General features: G+C 36.6%; 1 protein-coding gene across 1 annotated transcript; it reads left to right on the top strand.

The window, feature by feature from the left end:
* The first annotated feature begins 11063 nt into the window (after positions 1-11063).
* Positions 11064-15476, top strand: LOC141519427 (claudin-4-like). Its single transcript, XM_074231672.1, has 2 exons — positions 11064-11643; positions 14389-15476. The coding sequence occupies exon 2, from the start codon at positions 14432-14434 to the stop codon at positions 15077-15079; it is 648 nt and encodes a 215-aa protein (XP_074087773.1). The 5' UTR covers positions 11064-11643; positions 14389-14431; the 3' UTR covers positions 15080-15476.
* The last annotated feature ends 890 nt before the right edge of the window (positions 15477-16366 follow it).

Here is a 16366-nt window from a genome sequence, read left to right as displayed (position 1 = left end):
GGACAAATGAAATTTAGTACATTTAGTTCATATACAATGGCAACAGCACAAAGTTCAGAGGTTACTGAAGGTTTGATTGATCATTTATTCCATGTTTTGCCATGGCAGGGATACCAAAATCCATAAATACAGATAATGGCCCTAAATATACTTCTATGGCATTTAAATAATTCTGCCTGTATTACAATATAAAGCATACTACAGGCATTCTCTATAATCTCTATAATGGTCAAGTTTAGTGGCAAGGAAAAATAAAGATCTTAAGAGATTTCTGGAATTACAAAAGAAGGGGGAATATATAGGGACAAAATCGGAATAAAAGAGGAGAACAAATCTTGCCTTATATACCACGATTTTTTTAATATTAAATAGTAAACAATTAACACCTGCAGAAATATTTTTAAGAAAGATGTACAACAGGAAGAGAAGGGCATGGTTATGTGGAAGAATGGGCAAGGAAAAGGACTTGATCAATTACCAACCTGGGGAAGTGTCCACACATGGAGAAACTATCTGCATACCAGAAAGGAACATCAGACTGTGCACTCCAGATGAATCAAGTAATACAGAAAATGAATAACTTACTCTTATGAAATAAAAAAGAAAAGATAACAGGAGAAGGAAAGACAGACCATGCAAAAGGAGAGCATGACACGGACTTATAGGTCAATTTATGATGCTTACATTAATTGGAAACAATTTGAGGTCTGTAAAAGCGATTGAATATTGGACTTATGTTCAAAACCCTCCCTGGGGAACTATGGGGACAAAGTATGGCTGAAGTTGTATTAATAGGGGAAACAAAGTTATTTGTGACATAAAAAGTTACTAATGAAAATATCAAAGGAGAAATGCTGAGAAGAGGTTAGGTATAATGTTTTTTTTTTTAATTTTTATTAAAGATATTATTTGAGTTTTACAGTTTTCCCCCAATCTTGCTTCCCTTCCCCCACTCCCACCCCACAGACAGCACTCCGTTATTCTTTACTTTGTGTGATGAGAGAGAAATCATATCCTTAAAGAGAACAGAATTCTCAGAGGTAACCAGATCAAACCATAAGACATCTGGGTTTTTTTTTCCAAATTAAAGGGAATAGTCCTTGTACTTTGTTCAAACACCACAGCTCCTTATCTGGATACAGATGGTACTCTCCCTTGCAGACAGCCAAAAATTGTTCCCAATTGTTGCCCTGATGGAATGAGCAAATCCTTCAAGGATGAACATTACTCCCATGTGGCTGTTAGGGTGTACAGTGTTTTTCTGGTTCTGCTCATCTCACTCAGCATCACTTCATGCAAATCCCTCCAGGTTTCCCTGAAATCCCGTCCCTCCAGGTTTCTAATAGAACAATATTGTTCCATGACATACATATATATAATATGGTTTTAATAAAAAGAATGCTGTTGAACCATGTATTATATTAAGGAAATCTATTCGCTGAATTCATCTAAAATATTTATAGCATGGGAACATTTAGGACCTCAGAAATGTTAGGTGCTATGTTTCTAGAAAATATTGAAGGGAGAAAAAATATTTCCTACAGAAACTCCTTGTTTAAATTTACATGCTTGGGATTTTAAATGTGAACATTTTCCACCCTGATTTGACTGTAACACCCCATTTAGAGGAATTTATGATCATCCTATTTTTATACAAGTGTGGAATTTTCCTGGTAGAGTTATTTCATGGGGTTTTCCAGGTTATAGTAAACCAGGTATATACCCAGAAATACAGTTAGCTAATTCAGAGATATGGAAGTCTATGGTAGCAATAGATGAGTTAAGATTGATTTGGTAGAATTTGAATTTCGGCAAAATATCAAAATGGCTTTTGCAGAAAAGTCATGTCTGTGACTCCATTCACAGAACCAATTATCGCTTTCATGATAGGGTCTTCCAAAAATATCAATATTACTAGAGAAAAAGAGGGGTATAATATTAACTATTACAATTGCATTATTTGAGCATGTTTTAGTAAAGAAGTTATAATGATGTTGTTTTTATAAGGTAACCAAAATTTACTATGATCCCAGTAAGGTAGAATGCTGGCATATGTCTCCTGGTGATGAGTTTTTACAAAAGGTATTAAAAAGAATTAGGCAAAAGAGATGTGTGAGTTGCATTGTGTTTTGAATGTAAGTGTTATAGAAGCTACTGCAGCTACTATATCCACAATTATGTCCATGTAAGTAATTAATAAAGAAAACAATTAAAAGCGAAATATAATCTAGAATTCTCAGAAAATGTTACCAGAGCATTAAAGGCCCAGGAGAGAATTAATAAAGATCTTTGTCATTTCATTATTGCATTACAAACTTCTGTAATGAACAGAGGGGATCACGTAGATGCAATAGAAATGAGATTATAATTGCAATGTGGTTTTAGAGTTTCTGCTATTTGTGTCACTCCTTCAAAGTATAATACTTCACTTATTCCTTGGGACAATATAAAAATTATCTGAATGGAACACGGTATTATGATTCTATAACTATTGATATGAAACAATTGCATAAAATTGTTATGATAATTCATTGTCACCTAGAATGGAAATTGACTTAGATATCGATCATTTGTTTTATGAACCTATTAGTGAGAATGCTTCCTGGTATTTTTGCATTTTATTGATATTATGTTTTATTTCCATTTGTTTCAAATGTCTTTTCTCTGGGACAATATTTGGGTACCTTTTGGGTACCCACCTGTTAAAGGTTCAGCATATGTCTTAGAAGGGGGAATTGTTGAGGGCCAGCTTCCATAGGAGTGAGGACACAGATGTCCCTGGAATTAAAGTATCCAAGGAAAAGCATGTATTCTAGCTCATTAATGGATTGATTGGCTCACCAATGAAGCCTGACCTAAACATCCATGGAGCTAGAGAAACTTTCTGATAAGGAAGTCTACAGACTTCAAGGATACATACTGTAAATTTAAACAGGGAAGCTATGCAGCTGGGTTTTGTCTGACTTGTCATGGCTGAGATAAGTATTGTTATAAAACTCTGGATATTTAACAATAAAGTCAAGAGATTATTTTCACAACAATAAGTGTTGGTGGCTTTCATGGCATCTAAGTGTTCATGCAATATCTCTTCAACCTGGCTCTCAGTCAATGTTCAATCACACACCTGAGTTGTCACAGGTAATAGTCTTCTGGGCAATTTTCTAAAATACACAGACTTTATCAATATATCATTTTTCCAATTATCTTAATATGCTAAATTAGAAGTTTTAACCTTTTTTGTTTTTGATTTAAAAATTTGTTCTCTCCATTTACATGGGAAAGCAAGGTTCAGTATTTGCTTCCAAAACCTTGACTTCCAAATTCTCTCCCTTCCTTCTACCCCATTCCCCCTCATGGAAAAAGCAAGTTATTCCATGTAGGTTGAAAAAGTGTAGCCATGAAAAACACATTGCAATAGTCTTGTAAATGTAAAAGTAAATCCCTTCCCCCCAAGAAAAATAGAAAATAAAGTGGTAAAAATGACAAAAGGATTGGGTGCATACAGATTTAGTATTGAATTTACTTTACTGTCTATGGTACCTTTTAGGAGGATATAGATTACTTCCTTATTTCTTTTAATGCTATCTCTTTTTACAGCTACATTATTTGAGATAAGGATTGGTATCCCTGCTTTTTTCACTTCAGCTTAAGCAAAATATATTTTGCTCCAACCTTTTACCTTTATTCTATATGTATCTCTATGCTTCAAATGAGTTTCTTGCAAGCAGCATATTGTAGGATTCTGGTTTTTAATCTACTCTGCTATTTCCTTACATCTTAAGTGAGAGTTCATCCCATTCAAATTTAAAGTTATAATTACTAACACTTTATTGGCCACAACATTCCTTGCTTTTCATTTTAGGATTTTTTTCTGGTGGGGATCAATGTACTCTCTGAATAACTACTTTGCCCTCAGATTCCATGATATCATGGCAGTTTTTCACCACTAGATCCTGTAATATTAAGTCCAGGCTTTTTTTCTCTTCAATGTTTTCAGGAAGTCCTATAATTTTCAGGTTGCCCCTCCTCGATCTATTCTTGAGGTCAGTGGTTTTGTTGATGAGGTATTTTAGAGTTGCTTCTATTTTTTTCTATTTTCTGATTTTGTTTAACTGATTCTTGCTGTCTCATGGAGTCATTAGTTTCTGTCAACTCCATTCTTTTTTGGGGGGAGGAGTTTTCTTCATTAACCTTCTGCAATTCCATTTCCAATTGGTCAACTCTACTTTTGAAAGAGCTTTCCATTTGACCAATTGAGGTTTTGAGAGAATTAATTTCTTTTTGCATTTGCTCATTTGAGGGTCTGAGAGAATTATTCTCATTTTGTAATTGTCCAATTGATGATCTGAGAGATTGATTCTCCTTTTGTGTTTGTCCAATTGTAATTTCTAAGATTTTGTTTTCTTGTTGCAAGGCATTAATTGTCTCTCCCAAATTTTTAAGCTCCTTCCTTATTTCTTCAAGGAAGTCTTTCTGTGCTGGAGACCAGATTGTATTCTCCTCAGAGTTTGCAGGTCTCTCTGAGTTGGGGTTTTTCCCTTCCAGAAATTTTTCTATGGATCCACCTTTTCACTGAGCATACTTCATTATGCTAAGACCTTGAGTGGGCTGGGGGGGCTGTTTCACCTGGGCTTGGGATCCCTAAAGGCTTTACTGAGTGCAGTTTCTCTGGCTGGCCAGTTGGAGGTGCTGGTTGCTTTCTCTGGAGTGTCTGTGACTTTGGTTGAGAGGCCTTCTGCCTTTGCTTGAGGGGAGTAATTGGAGCTACTGAATTCTTTTGCCTTCAATCAATGGTGGGCTTTATCCTGGCCTGAGGTCATTCCTCAGCTAGGCTGGTTCTTTTGCTTGCACACCTGGACCTGAGGCAGAAATAGTTTTCCTTTGTTTGGGAAGAGGCCTCAGTGCAATGGAGGCATGGACTCAGAGTTTCTCAGACCCAAGTTGCCCAGCGATAGTGTCTGCAACCCTCCTGCACCAGACCCCTCCCTGCAGCCCCGTTCCCAAGCTCCAGGTGGACAGCACCAACACCAGCGCCTCTGCTTCCCCACAGTCGCAAGCCCCTTTTATCCAGCCCCACCGCTGATGCAGCAGTTCTGCTTCTCGGGGCCTCAGACTCCCGGTTCCAATTCAGCTGTTAATCTGGCTGATCCGGGCCTGATCCTCCCTGTGACCCCAGACTCACCCACCCGAATTCTACCAAAGCTGCAGCTGGAGACAAATCCTGAGATAAATGCTCTGTCTCCTGGCTTTTCTTTCTGGGTTTTGTGGATCAGATTTCTTTTAAGAGGTTTGTTTCATGTGATAGATGGGGAAGAGATCAGGAGACTATAGAACTGTGCCTATCTTCTCTCTGCCATCTTAGCTGGAAGCTCCATTCCTATTTTTAGAGAAGAATTTTCTTCATCACCTTTTGCAACTCCTTTTAGAAATGGTCAAAAATCTGTTTCTTGAAGGAGTTTTCCATTTGCCCAATGTGGTTTTGAGAGAATTCTTCTCTTTTTGCACTTGTCCAATTGTATTTTAAAAGGATTAGTTTTTTCCAGATGTTAATTTTCTCTTGAAAAATGTTAATTATATCTTGAGTTTTTTTCCCAATTTTTTCAATTGATTTTTAAAAAAATTTCTTCTAAGAACTCTTTCTGGACTGGAGATCAATTCATATTCTAGATCTCTCTGAGTTAGGAACTATCCGCTTCAAGGTAGCTTTCAGCGGAACTCTTGCTGCTGACTTTTCTTCATTTTCCTAGGATCTTGTGTTGGGGGATGGGCTGGTCCACAGATGTTTGGTGTTGAGGTCCCTAGAGAATTTCTCATTGGGTTTGTAACTCCAAGTGGCCCAGCAGGTATGGAATAGTAGATCCTTTCTTAGGAGTCTCTGTGACCTTGAAATCTGGCCCACTCCCTAGGCCTGGGATGGGGGGATAGTGGAGGCAACAGGGTCTGAATCATCCTTGAACAATATGTACTGGTCCCTTTTGCTAGACAGTTAATCTACGTATGCTACTAAGAGAGATCTGCTGCCCATGTCTGAGCCTGGGGAGACAGGGGCTGTTACTGTCCTTGTTCTTGGAAGAGTGAATTTCTCCCAAGCAGGGGTAAGAGGGGGGGACAGAACTGGAAACACAGGGACTAGGCTGAAAATACAGGGCTGATCATATTGATACCTAGCCACAATTTGTAACTCTCCTGCTTGCTGAGCAGGAACTAACTCTTCCTTCAGCACCTGCCTTAAGTCAGCCAAAACTTCCCTGGATCTTCTCAAATGAGTCCCAGGGTCTCACCCTGTTGCCCATGCACTGGCTGTCTGCTCTTCGTGCATGGCTCACCCACACTTCCCTGAGATAGACATTGTTGGTAGATGTTCTTCTCTTAGCTTCTTTTTCTGAGTTTTGTCCATCAAAATTCTGTGAAGATGCTGGATTCATAGTATTTCTGAGGGAAAGCCAGGAGGCCTTAGGATGGTAGCTGACTTCTCTCTGCCATCTTGGCCTGCAAGTTTAGACAATTCCCTTCTTATGATTGGATGATCGGATGACTCAATAGGAACAGTTAATATGGACCTTTTTCCTACTGATACAGATGCAGGTATCTGCAATCCCTAACCACCACCATCCAATTTCTGTCTCCCACCAAAATTTAACATGTGTGATGCCAGTTTCATAAAAAGCCTAATGTAAACCTAATCAGAATTCTTAAATCTTGCTATGTGATCTGTTTGTTACTCACTGACTAATGAGAAATTCAATATAGATATAAAATAAGTATTCTGTGAGGGATGCTAAGTAGGCCAAGATGAAAAAAACCCATTGTTTGCCCCAGGTATACATACTACTACTACTACTTATTTAATGCTATAAATAATATTATGTGATGTACACAAATCTGTTGTTCTTTTCAATTATCTGACTCTAAATGATCCCATTTGGAGTTCTCTCTTTTCTCATTTTTCTTTCTCATTTTCAGGATTGAAGCAAGGAAAATTAAGTGCCTTGACCAATATCACACAGCTAGCATGTGTTGCAGTCTGCTTTTGAACTCACAGGGATGAGTCTTCCTAAATCAGCCCCAGCACTGTCTAACCTAACTGCCCACCCAAAAGCATATTTGCTCCATCTTGCTACTGGAGAGGGATATTCAGTGTTATCTTATTGCACACCAAGTTATTGTGAACATATGAAGGTGAAAATGAGAGCTTTCACTGCTGGTAGTTTCAGTCAGTGGGTTATGTAGAAAGAGTCAGATACATAGCACAGTGATTAAATAGTATACCATCCCTGAAGTCACAAAGATTCATCTACCTTGTTTCAAATCTGGATGCAAACACTTAATAGCTCTGTGACTCTGGACAAGTCACTTAATCCTGTTTGCTTTACTTTTCCTCATCAGTTAAATGAGATGGGAAAGGGATTCCAAAACTGCTGTAGCCTCTTTGCCAAGAAACCGTCAATTGGATCACAGCAGTCAGAGACAACTGGAAAAACTGAACAAGGAGAAAAAAATGTAGCAGCAATACTTATGCGAATTTGAAGGATGGGTTCCATGGGTATGGGACAAAGGAGTACCATTAAGTGTTCCCAAGCAAGAATTGTTCTTCTAAATTTTCCTACATCACAGGTTCAAAATAGTGATGGGGTATTTTGCAGAGAATACTTCTTTGTATATTATTGTATATTATTTTGAAAAGTCTTTCCTAGATTAGGTTGTTTACATTGTCAGGTCAGCTATTATCCAGTGTCAAAAGCAGTAGAATTCTATTCCTGAATATTTATAAAATGGAAGGTATATGAATGAAGGAGCTGGCAGGGAACTCAGAAAGACAGTGACCATCTGACACGTGAAAGACACTAAAACCACTGGAAGTGAAGCACACAGCTGTTCTTCTGAGCCAGGCAGAATCCTTAGAAGGTTTTCCCACATCCAGTGCAAATGCTTGCTACTTAGAAATGAAAAGTACCATGATGTCTTTTCAGTCCTTGGAGTCTCCTTCTCTAAAATGTTGGGTATTCCATTAGTACAGGGAGTTTCCTCTTCTTGGGACTCTTTTGATCACTCCAATTCCTCTTCGCATTACAATCCATAGGCTTTTTTCCTTTGACAGATGGCTGTCTGTCTTACCCTTGTTTCCTTTCCTTATTTGCCAAATCCTTCACTTTTCAGGAGTTTACTTGCTTGAAACATATTGTCTATCCATAGATTATTCCTGGAGCATGGTAATACTAGCATGGCTCAATGCCATTGATTTCTCCCATAAAATGTTTGTCAGCATGGTGAGAAACAGCCACAAAGTTCACAGAGATTTTAAACCTCTTTTGAGGTCTAGAACAGTGGTAGGGTAAGTTTCTACTATTGAAAAATTGCCACGTGCTTTCTGAAAAAGTTTTCTTGTTCTGATATACATGGAATCTATGGTAGGTTCATGGCCTCATCAAACCCAATTGGGGCAAGAAAAGAAGGATAAAAATTGGAACAAGATCAATTGAAGAGACTGGTTTCTTTGGGCCAGTGAACTGAACCACAATCAATTATATTTCAAATACAGAAAAAGAAAATGAATTTCATGCTTAATGTAAATGTATTATTTTGTCTTAGTTTAGCATTTAAGTTTTCTCAGTTTACCATCTGAAATAAAGTCAGATGTTTGCTTTCTTTGAAGGAACACAAAAATTTTTTGTATATTGACATAATAATCTCAGTAAAATTTGATAGTGTTTTGTTGAATTGAGAAAATTGCAGGTCATTGCAGATCAGAAAAAATCAAAATCGTTCAATATTTTGAATTTCAAAAGTGCCTCTTTCCCTAATGCACATGATTAGTGGAGTTTCATAGTAATACCTTGCCAAATCATTCATGACTTAGGTGCTGAATCATGAAGAGAATTGAACCCTACTAGTCTCATAAGACTTTCTTACCAGGTGACACCATAACCCAGTCATTCTTTAGTGACTACCATCATGCATGCTCAATGAATGTACCAGTGTGTGGAACCATTTGTTCATTGAACTATCGTATTCTATGGGGTGACCAATTGTGTCCACAAAGACATAAATGCTAGTGTAGTAAGCCTTTTCATGACAATCATCCACATGTGATCTATTTCAATGCCATCTTTGCAGTAATAGCCACTGAAATTTTAAAATACTACTTCCTTAGGTGGCTTGGAAAGATAATTTGTAAGACATAGTACTATACTGGAGTTCATTTATCTTACACCTTCTAAAGTGACCTAACTCCAAAGCTCTCCATTCAAGCAGGTAACTAACTGCTTATTCAGCATGATTCAGCATTAATTCAACCAACTTGTTTAAAACTTTAACTCTTTACCCCTAAGGTTGCTAAGTAAGCTAAAATGAAGAGGATATATAATTTTCACCCTCAAATGGTTAACATTCCACCTGAATAATTTTATAAATAAGTTTCTCCATGTAATTCACAAAATATTTCTTCACAGGAATACTCAGTGTATCATTGTGCACCAAGTCTTTGGTAAAAGGTAGGGTGAAAATGAGAGCTCTTCTGAAGAGAGGTTTTGTGATTTGGGATTAGGTGATGGAATAGAGTTATATTGGAAACGCATATAGTAACTATTCTTCTGGGAATTAGTAAATAGCAAAGTTGACCATTTAATGTTCCAATGAAGGGATTGGTCCTGTCGAATATTCCTAGGTACAGTTTTTGATAATGCAATCTAGGTATTATCATTGACAAGAGAAATATCCAAACATATGTCATCCTGAAAATATTGCTAGATTAGGCTGCAATTCTTAAGATTCTATTTCACTGACAGAGTTGAATCAAAATATTCCTTGAATGTCTGCATATTTTTTAATTGGTGAAATCACCAAATATAGTGTGAAAAAACTTACCACTGTGATCATTTAGATGTTTCGTCCTGATTTTGTTCTAATTTCAAACCATGGACCTTCCAAGAACAAGAAGCAAATTCATCTAAATTGAAATCCTTATTGCATAAATATAAGAGGTGTAGATATGTAGTTTTGATATGCCACAAAACTCTTCACTTGGATAAAGACCTTGGAAGATAAATTCATTTGATTGTGGGAAAGTCAGTCCAAGTCTTTTCAAGAATATTTTACTTTTCAGAATCAATAACGTTATTCAGACTGTCACTCAATCAAAACTTATTTATAATATGTGAAACTAACTTTGTTGTTTTCTTTTTCCTACTGGAATTTAATACCATCAACTAGCTTACAAAAACATATTTTTCAACACACCATGTACTGTGTCATCTTTGTTGTCTTCTTTTTGTAAATGGAAAAGATTTTTTCTGACTAGGTTGTTCCCCCTGAATCCCAGACTATGGGATTAGGGGAAGAGGGTGAGGGAGGAGGAACTGGCCTCAGGGTTTAAGGAAACCTTGCTTCTTGTAACTCCTCACAGGCATCCCTAGTGCAATGAAGGGCAGTACTGCCTTTCCATGAGAATTCAGCAAAATCCTTTTGGCTTTCAAGTTATATTAAGTATTTATTTTGATTTTAACTAGTGGTCTTTATATTATACAGTTTCAACAAAACTGATTGTGTTAGAAACTCAAGGAAGTTGAGATTGCAAGAAGTTTTGTATTTTGTACAAACACACCCTAAACTTACCTAAAATACAATAAGTTTGTTTTTAGAATGAAGTAAAGTTTTCATGTGATGGAACAGGACTTTTATTTTATTTTCTAAATTTCACCTTTAATTTTTAGGATTTTCACACTTGTGCTTATTTGAGGGTTTTACATTCCTTACTTTTCTAGTTTGTTTTTTTATGTGAATATTCAACTTTTTGGTCTGTGACTTCGTTATTTTGTTGGTACAAGTGCTTAGATCTACAAATTTTCTTATTAGTGCTTTTGCTATATCTCAAAATTTAGTTATTTTATTTCTGTTGCCTTTAATAAACTTACTGTTCTGTTATTTGTTATTTATGCTACATATTCTCTAACTTCAGGTTGTTTAATCTCCAATTATTTTTTCTGTTTCCATAATCCCTCATGAGACATATTTTTATATCATTATGGCCCTTAAATGAAAATTAATTTTCTATATTCATGATTGTCTTTCTTTTATATCATTTGCTGATTGGTTTCCTGCTCATTTTTTCACTTGGTACTTTGTAGTAGAGTTGTGCTTTGGTCCTGCACTGCCCTGGGCTTTCTTTGCTGGGGCTGAGCTTCTTGCTGCTGACTTTCACCAAGCTTCAAGAATTAGTTGCTTGCTTGCATTAGAGGGCAGGCTGCTTTCTGACTTGAACTTGGGTGTGGGGCTTCTCTTTTGGCCTCCTCAGAAAGTGGGATTTCTTTGTTTACCTGGCCCTGGGGCATGGCCTTCCTGCTGGGTTGCTAGCAAAACAGAATCTATATGTTGGTTGGGAGGGATCTTGTTGATGTTCTATCCCAGTAGTTGTGGGTTGTTATTTGGTTGCTATGGAAACAGGGCCTGTCTACAGAACTTCACTCATGGAGTGAAATGGGGGATAGCTTAGGGCTGCCAGACTGGCCCCTAGCTCTGTAGCTCAGTCCATTGGCTGGCCTTCCTAGTGGGTTCTCCAGGTTTGGATCCTTGCTGCAGGCATCCTGCTGAGCCTGACTGCTGTTTGCTCTCCAACTAACCTCTCCTCCAAGCTTTTCTTCTGTGCTGGTAAGCTGCATTCTTGCTACTCAAAGGATTCTGGGGCAGTTTTCAAGTTGTTTAGAGGGGAACTTTGGGAGGGTTCCAGAGAGTACCTTACTCACTCCCCCATCTTGGCCTCCAACATTTTCACCACCTCCCAATAGAAACTATTGGTTTCCAAGGTCAGTTGATTGCTAGGAAAAGAGGAGGGAATTATTTCTAGGTAAAGTTGTGTTGGACTTTGACCTTCATCAAAAGAATGTGTTTCCTCACTGTGTTGTACCAGGCAGTGCCTGAAAATTTGAGGACATGAAAACACCTTTGCAAATCAAAAATCCACTTAGGAACTATAACTGTGAGAAGGTGTGATTTTTAGATGTATTTAATGCCAGAAGATTGTGTCTTGAAGAAAGCCATTATTCAATGGCTGTCTAGTTAATTTGCCTAATAAAGAAATTATACTGCTGAGAATGACTACAGGTGGAGGAGACCCAAGTTGGGAATTTTAGGTACTGTGGACCAATAGGAAGGCAACAGCTTTCAAAGGGATAGAGAAGCTCAGATCCCAGACAGAGAAGAAAGGGATGCAGGGTCTTGTTAATACTCACCCAAGCCCTCAGGTGAGAGCTAAGGCATTAAAATAGGATCAGAATTTAAGAGAAACCGTTCTGAAACCTGAGGAGGAAGGGAGAGTTTAGTATAAAAGGGGACTGCTTTAGACAAAATGATAGTTTACTTACAGAAGTCGATAAAAATCAGCTGAATAAATCGATCATAATAATACTACCTAAACCATCATTTAAAGGGTCAATAAATGCATACAAAATAAGCAGAAAAGAGAAGGTATTGTAAAATAAGGAGAAATGAATAAAGTATAAATCCAAAAAAAAAAAGCTGCAGAAATGATAAACCTGCAAACTGCTTCTTTGAATATACTAACAAAAGAGACAAAATGTTAGCCAATGTGGTTAAGAAGAGCGCAGGAAATCAAATCCACAAAAGGGCATATGAACAGAGTTGAAGTCACAGCAAAACCAAAAGAAAGAAAAGGGAAGAAAAAGATTGACACTAAGAAAATAAAGACCCTGAAAGAATCACGTAATATCTTTAAAAAAAATTTTAAATGCCAAAACTAAACGTAGTTGAAATAGAAATATTTAATAATTTATTCTCAGAAATTAAACTACAGGTAATAGTAAGGTGGCTGCATGTGTGGGAGATGAGGAGGGAGGAAAACAGCATCCTGATAGACTTGCTAAGAGTATTCTATCAAACTGAAAACATAAATAGTACCAGTACTACACAAGTTTTCGCCACAATTCTGAAAGGATTCTACCAGACTCCTTTTTATGAGACAAAGTCAATCATGATACTGAAGCTGGGAAGGCTAAAGTAAAGAAAAAAAAAACAAAGATTCATATCACTAATGAATATTGATTTTAAAAACTAAGCAAAATATAGTCAGATTAAAGCAATTCCTTCAAGAAATCATTTATTATGAATATGTTAGCAGCAAATATAGTTGCATGTTAAGGACACTATCCACATAGCTACAATAAAAACAAATGCTCAAGAGATTAGATCAAGGAGAATCAGAAACAATGAGATTCAATAATCCAATATTTGACAAACCTCAAAACAGAACTGACTTAGAAAATTACTACTTGTTTTTCTACAAAAAAATGGAAGTCAGTCAGACAGATATTAGTTTTAGATAAATGTTTTGCATAATTTGTCACAATTTCAAATGGATTTGAAGCAGGTGTATTGAATATACCTTAAAAGATTAGTAGCAATTCTGATCTTTGAAAAAGCTCTGGGTAGGATATGCATTCTTCAGTTATATTTCACTTCCTTTCAAATAAAAAAGTCTTCTCTAATGTTCAACATGTTCCTCCCCATTATAAAAGTAAGGAAAAACCAATTTTTGTAAAATTCATAGTCAAGCAAAACAAATTCTCACATCAGCTATGTCCAAAAATATTCCCTTTCAGTGTCCACCCAGAGACCTTCATTGATAGTGTTTCATCATTAATTCTCTGCAATCAAGCTTGGTCATTTTCTTAGTGAGAAGAGTTCTTTGATCTTTCAAGGCTGTCTGTCTTTTAATTCTTTTGTGATTTCATGACTTTTTCTATTAAATATAATCCTAATAAAAAAAGAAGCAATCACAAAAAAATAAAATAGATATTTGCCTGATATAGAAAAGATTTTGCTTCAAGAATATATATATATATATATATATATATATATATATATATATATATATATATATATATATATATGTATATCCCATTTTCAGGTATCAGCAGATACCTGAAGCAAGTTTTGGAATCGTAGAATGTTGGACCCATGAAAAGGATTTTAGAGATGACCAAACCCAGAGGCATCAAACTCCTCTACTCCAAGGAGCAACTAAATTTCAGAGAGTGGAGGAATATGATGAAAATGTAATTGGGAAGTGTTTTAAAAAAACAAACACAAATACAATAAAACAAAGATCAGTGGTGTTGCAGATTTCCAAAGCAATTTATGGTTTCTTTTTGAGTTTGACACCATCTCCCAAATCTATTTCACCCTTTTAATCTTAAGGAAAAAATTGCAAGAAAATTCAGAGGGGATAAAAACAAATGTTTATTTAAAACAAAGGATTTTTTAGAAGTACTTTTATTGATCTGTGTAGAATGATGAAATAATAGCTTTATCCACATGTAAGTCAAGGCATCAACATGGAAAGTTAAAAAAGAATTTGTTTTTTTTTATTTTCTTTAGGTTTTCTGAATAGTCTTCATAACTCATCAGCTTTCAGTCTACAATGAAATTAAACATCAGAACATTTTTTATACTGATGACTACCATTATATTAGCTTTGGTAGGTTGGCTGTTATGTATTTTTATCACAAATTCAGTGTGTTGGAGACTGTGGCAATTTTCTAACCAGAATGTTACGACTATGTGGATTGGACTTTGGAAGGCTTGCTATCTTGAACGAAAATCTCCTGCAGAGTTTGAAGTAGTCTGTGATCAGTTGGATTCCCTCTGGGATGAACTTGAGGAATTTCATTACTTCCAGGACCTGATCATATTGTCTGATTTCCTCCAAGCATATGGTCTGATATTGAATGTGGGGGCATTACTAAGTCTCCTTAAGGAGGAAAATTGCCCAAACTTCATCCATACATGTCACCTCATTGCTGCATTTTCCTACATCTTAGATGGTATCTGTGTTGGAGTTGCAGTGATCTACAATAGTTATTTGGATGTGTCAGGCCAAAGTACACTGCCAGACAATTTTCCATATCATCTGGAGAAAATAATTGAGAAAACATTTGGTCATGGCCTGTTCTTTGGAATAGCAAGTGCAGTTTGTTCTTTGGTAAGTGGAACCGTCTTATCTTGGCACACATGCCTTTCCAAGTCATCTAGAATACAACCAAAAAACAGTATTTTAACCATCATTTAAGAAAGCTGACTAGAATGAAAAGGAAAAGTGCTAGAGGTAGAGTGTGCCATCTGGTCTAGTGAATGAACTTTGTAAATATGATTGTACATTATTTCTATCTTGATATTTTAATGTATGCATTATTCCATAGTTGTATATCCCATGTGATCATTTTAATAAAATGTTTATATAAAATGAGTTCTTTAACTGTCTGAGATGGGGGTAAGCACATGTTCCCCATTTCTCCTCCCAGCTGCAAGGTGTAGATATCTCATTGGGTCTATTTCTTGACTCCTCAGAGCCATGGCCTATTGTATAATGACCATGGAGTCAGAAGTCCTCAGATCCTCTTGGTGCCTTCCTTTCCTCATTGGCCAAATGCAGAAGGTGAACTCCAAGCATTCAAGATTGCTTCCAGCTCTCAATCTCGGGATTTTCCCCTCAAATGAGAGATTTGGAATCCATGACATCTGAGTTACTTTTTAGCTCTAAATGAATGCTTTTCTATTCAGGTATAGAAATGAGAGAATTCGGGCTCAGTGGTGTCTGTGGTCCTTTCCAGTTCTAAACTGTGATCTTAAGGACCAGCTCTCTTTTGGTCATAATACATTTTTTTTTATTTTCTTGGGGTGATTCACTTCTCATCTCCTTTCTTTTTTTTGTTTCTTTTTTGTTTCTTTTTTGTTTTTTTATTTTTTAAGGTTTTAAATATATTTTTATTAAATATATTATTTGAGTTTTACAATTTTCCCCCAATCTTGCTTCCCTCCCCCCACCCCTCCACAGAAAGCACTCTGTCAGTCTTTACTTTGTTTCCATGTTGTACCTTGATCCAAATTGTGTGTGATGAGAGAAAAATCTTATCCTTAAAGGGAAGTCGGAGAGGTAACAAGATCAGACAATAAGATATCTGTTTTTTTTCTAAATTAAAGGGAATAGTCCTTGCACTTTGTTCAAATGCCACAGCACCTTATCTGGATACAGATGGCACTCTCCTTTGCAGAATGCCCAAAAATGTTCCCAATTGTTACACTCATGGAATGAGCAAGTCCTTCGAGGTTGAACATCACTCCCATGTTGCTGTTAGGGTGTACAGTGATTTTCTGGTTCTGCTCATCTCACTCAACATCAGTTCATGCAAATCCCTCCAGGTTTCCCTGAAATCCCATCCCTCCTGGTTTCTAATAGAACAATAGTGTTTCATGACATACATACACCACAGTTTGCTAAGCCATTCTCCAATTGGAGGACATTTACTGGATTTCCAATTCTTTGCCACCACAAACAGGGCTGCTACAAATATTTTTG

This window comes from Macrotis lagotis, chromosome 1 (genome assembly GCF_037893015.1).
Source record: "Macrotis lagotis isolate mMagLag1 chromosome 1, bilby.v1.9.chrom.fasta, whole genome shotgun sequence".
NCBI classification, from domain to species: domain Eukaryota; kingdom Metazoa; phylum Chordata; class Mammalia; order Peramelemorphia; family Peramelidae; genus Macrotis; species Macrotis lagotis.
This window is presented reverse-complemented; position numbering and strand designations above follow the sequence as displayed.

Coding starts and splice junctions, on each gene's coding strand:
- LOC141519427 (XM_074231672.1), top strand. CDS start 14,432: ATGAAATTAAACATCAGAACATTTTTTATACTGATGACTACCATTATA.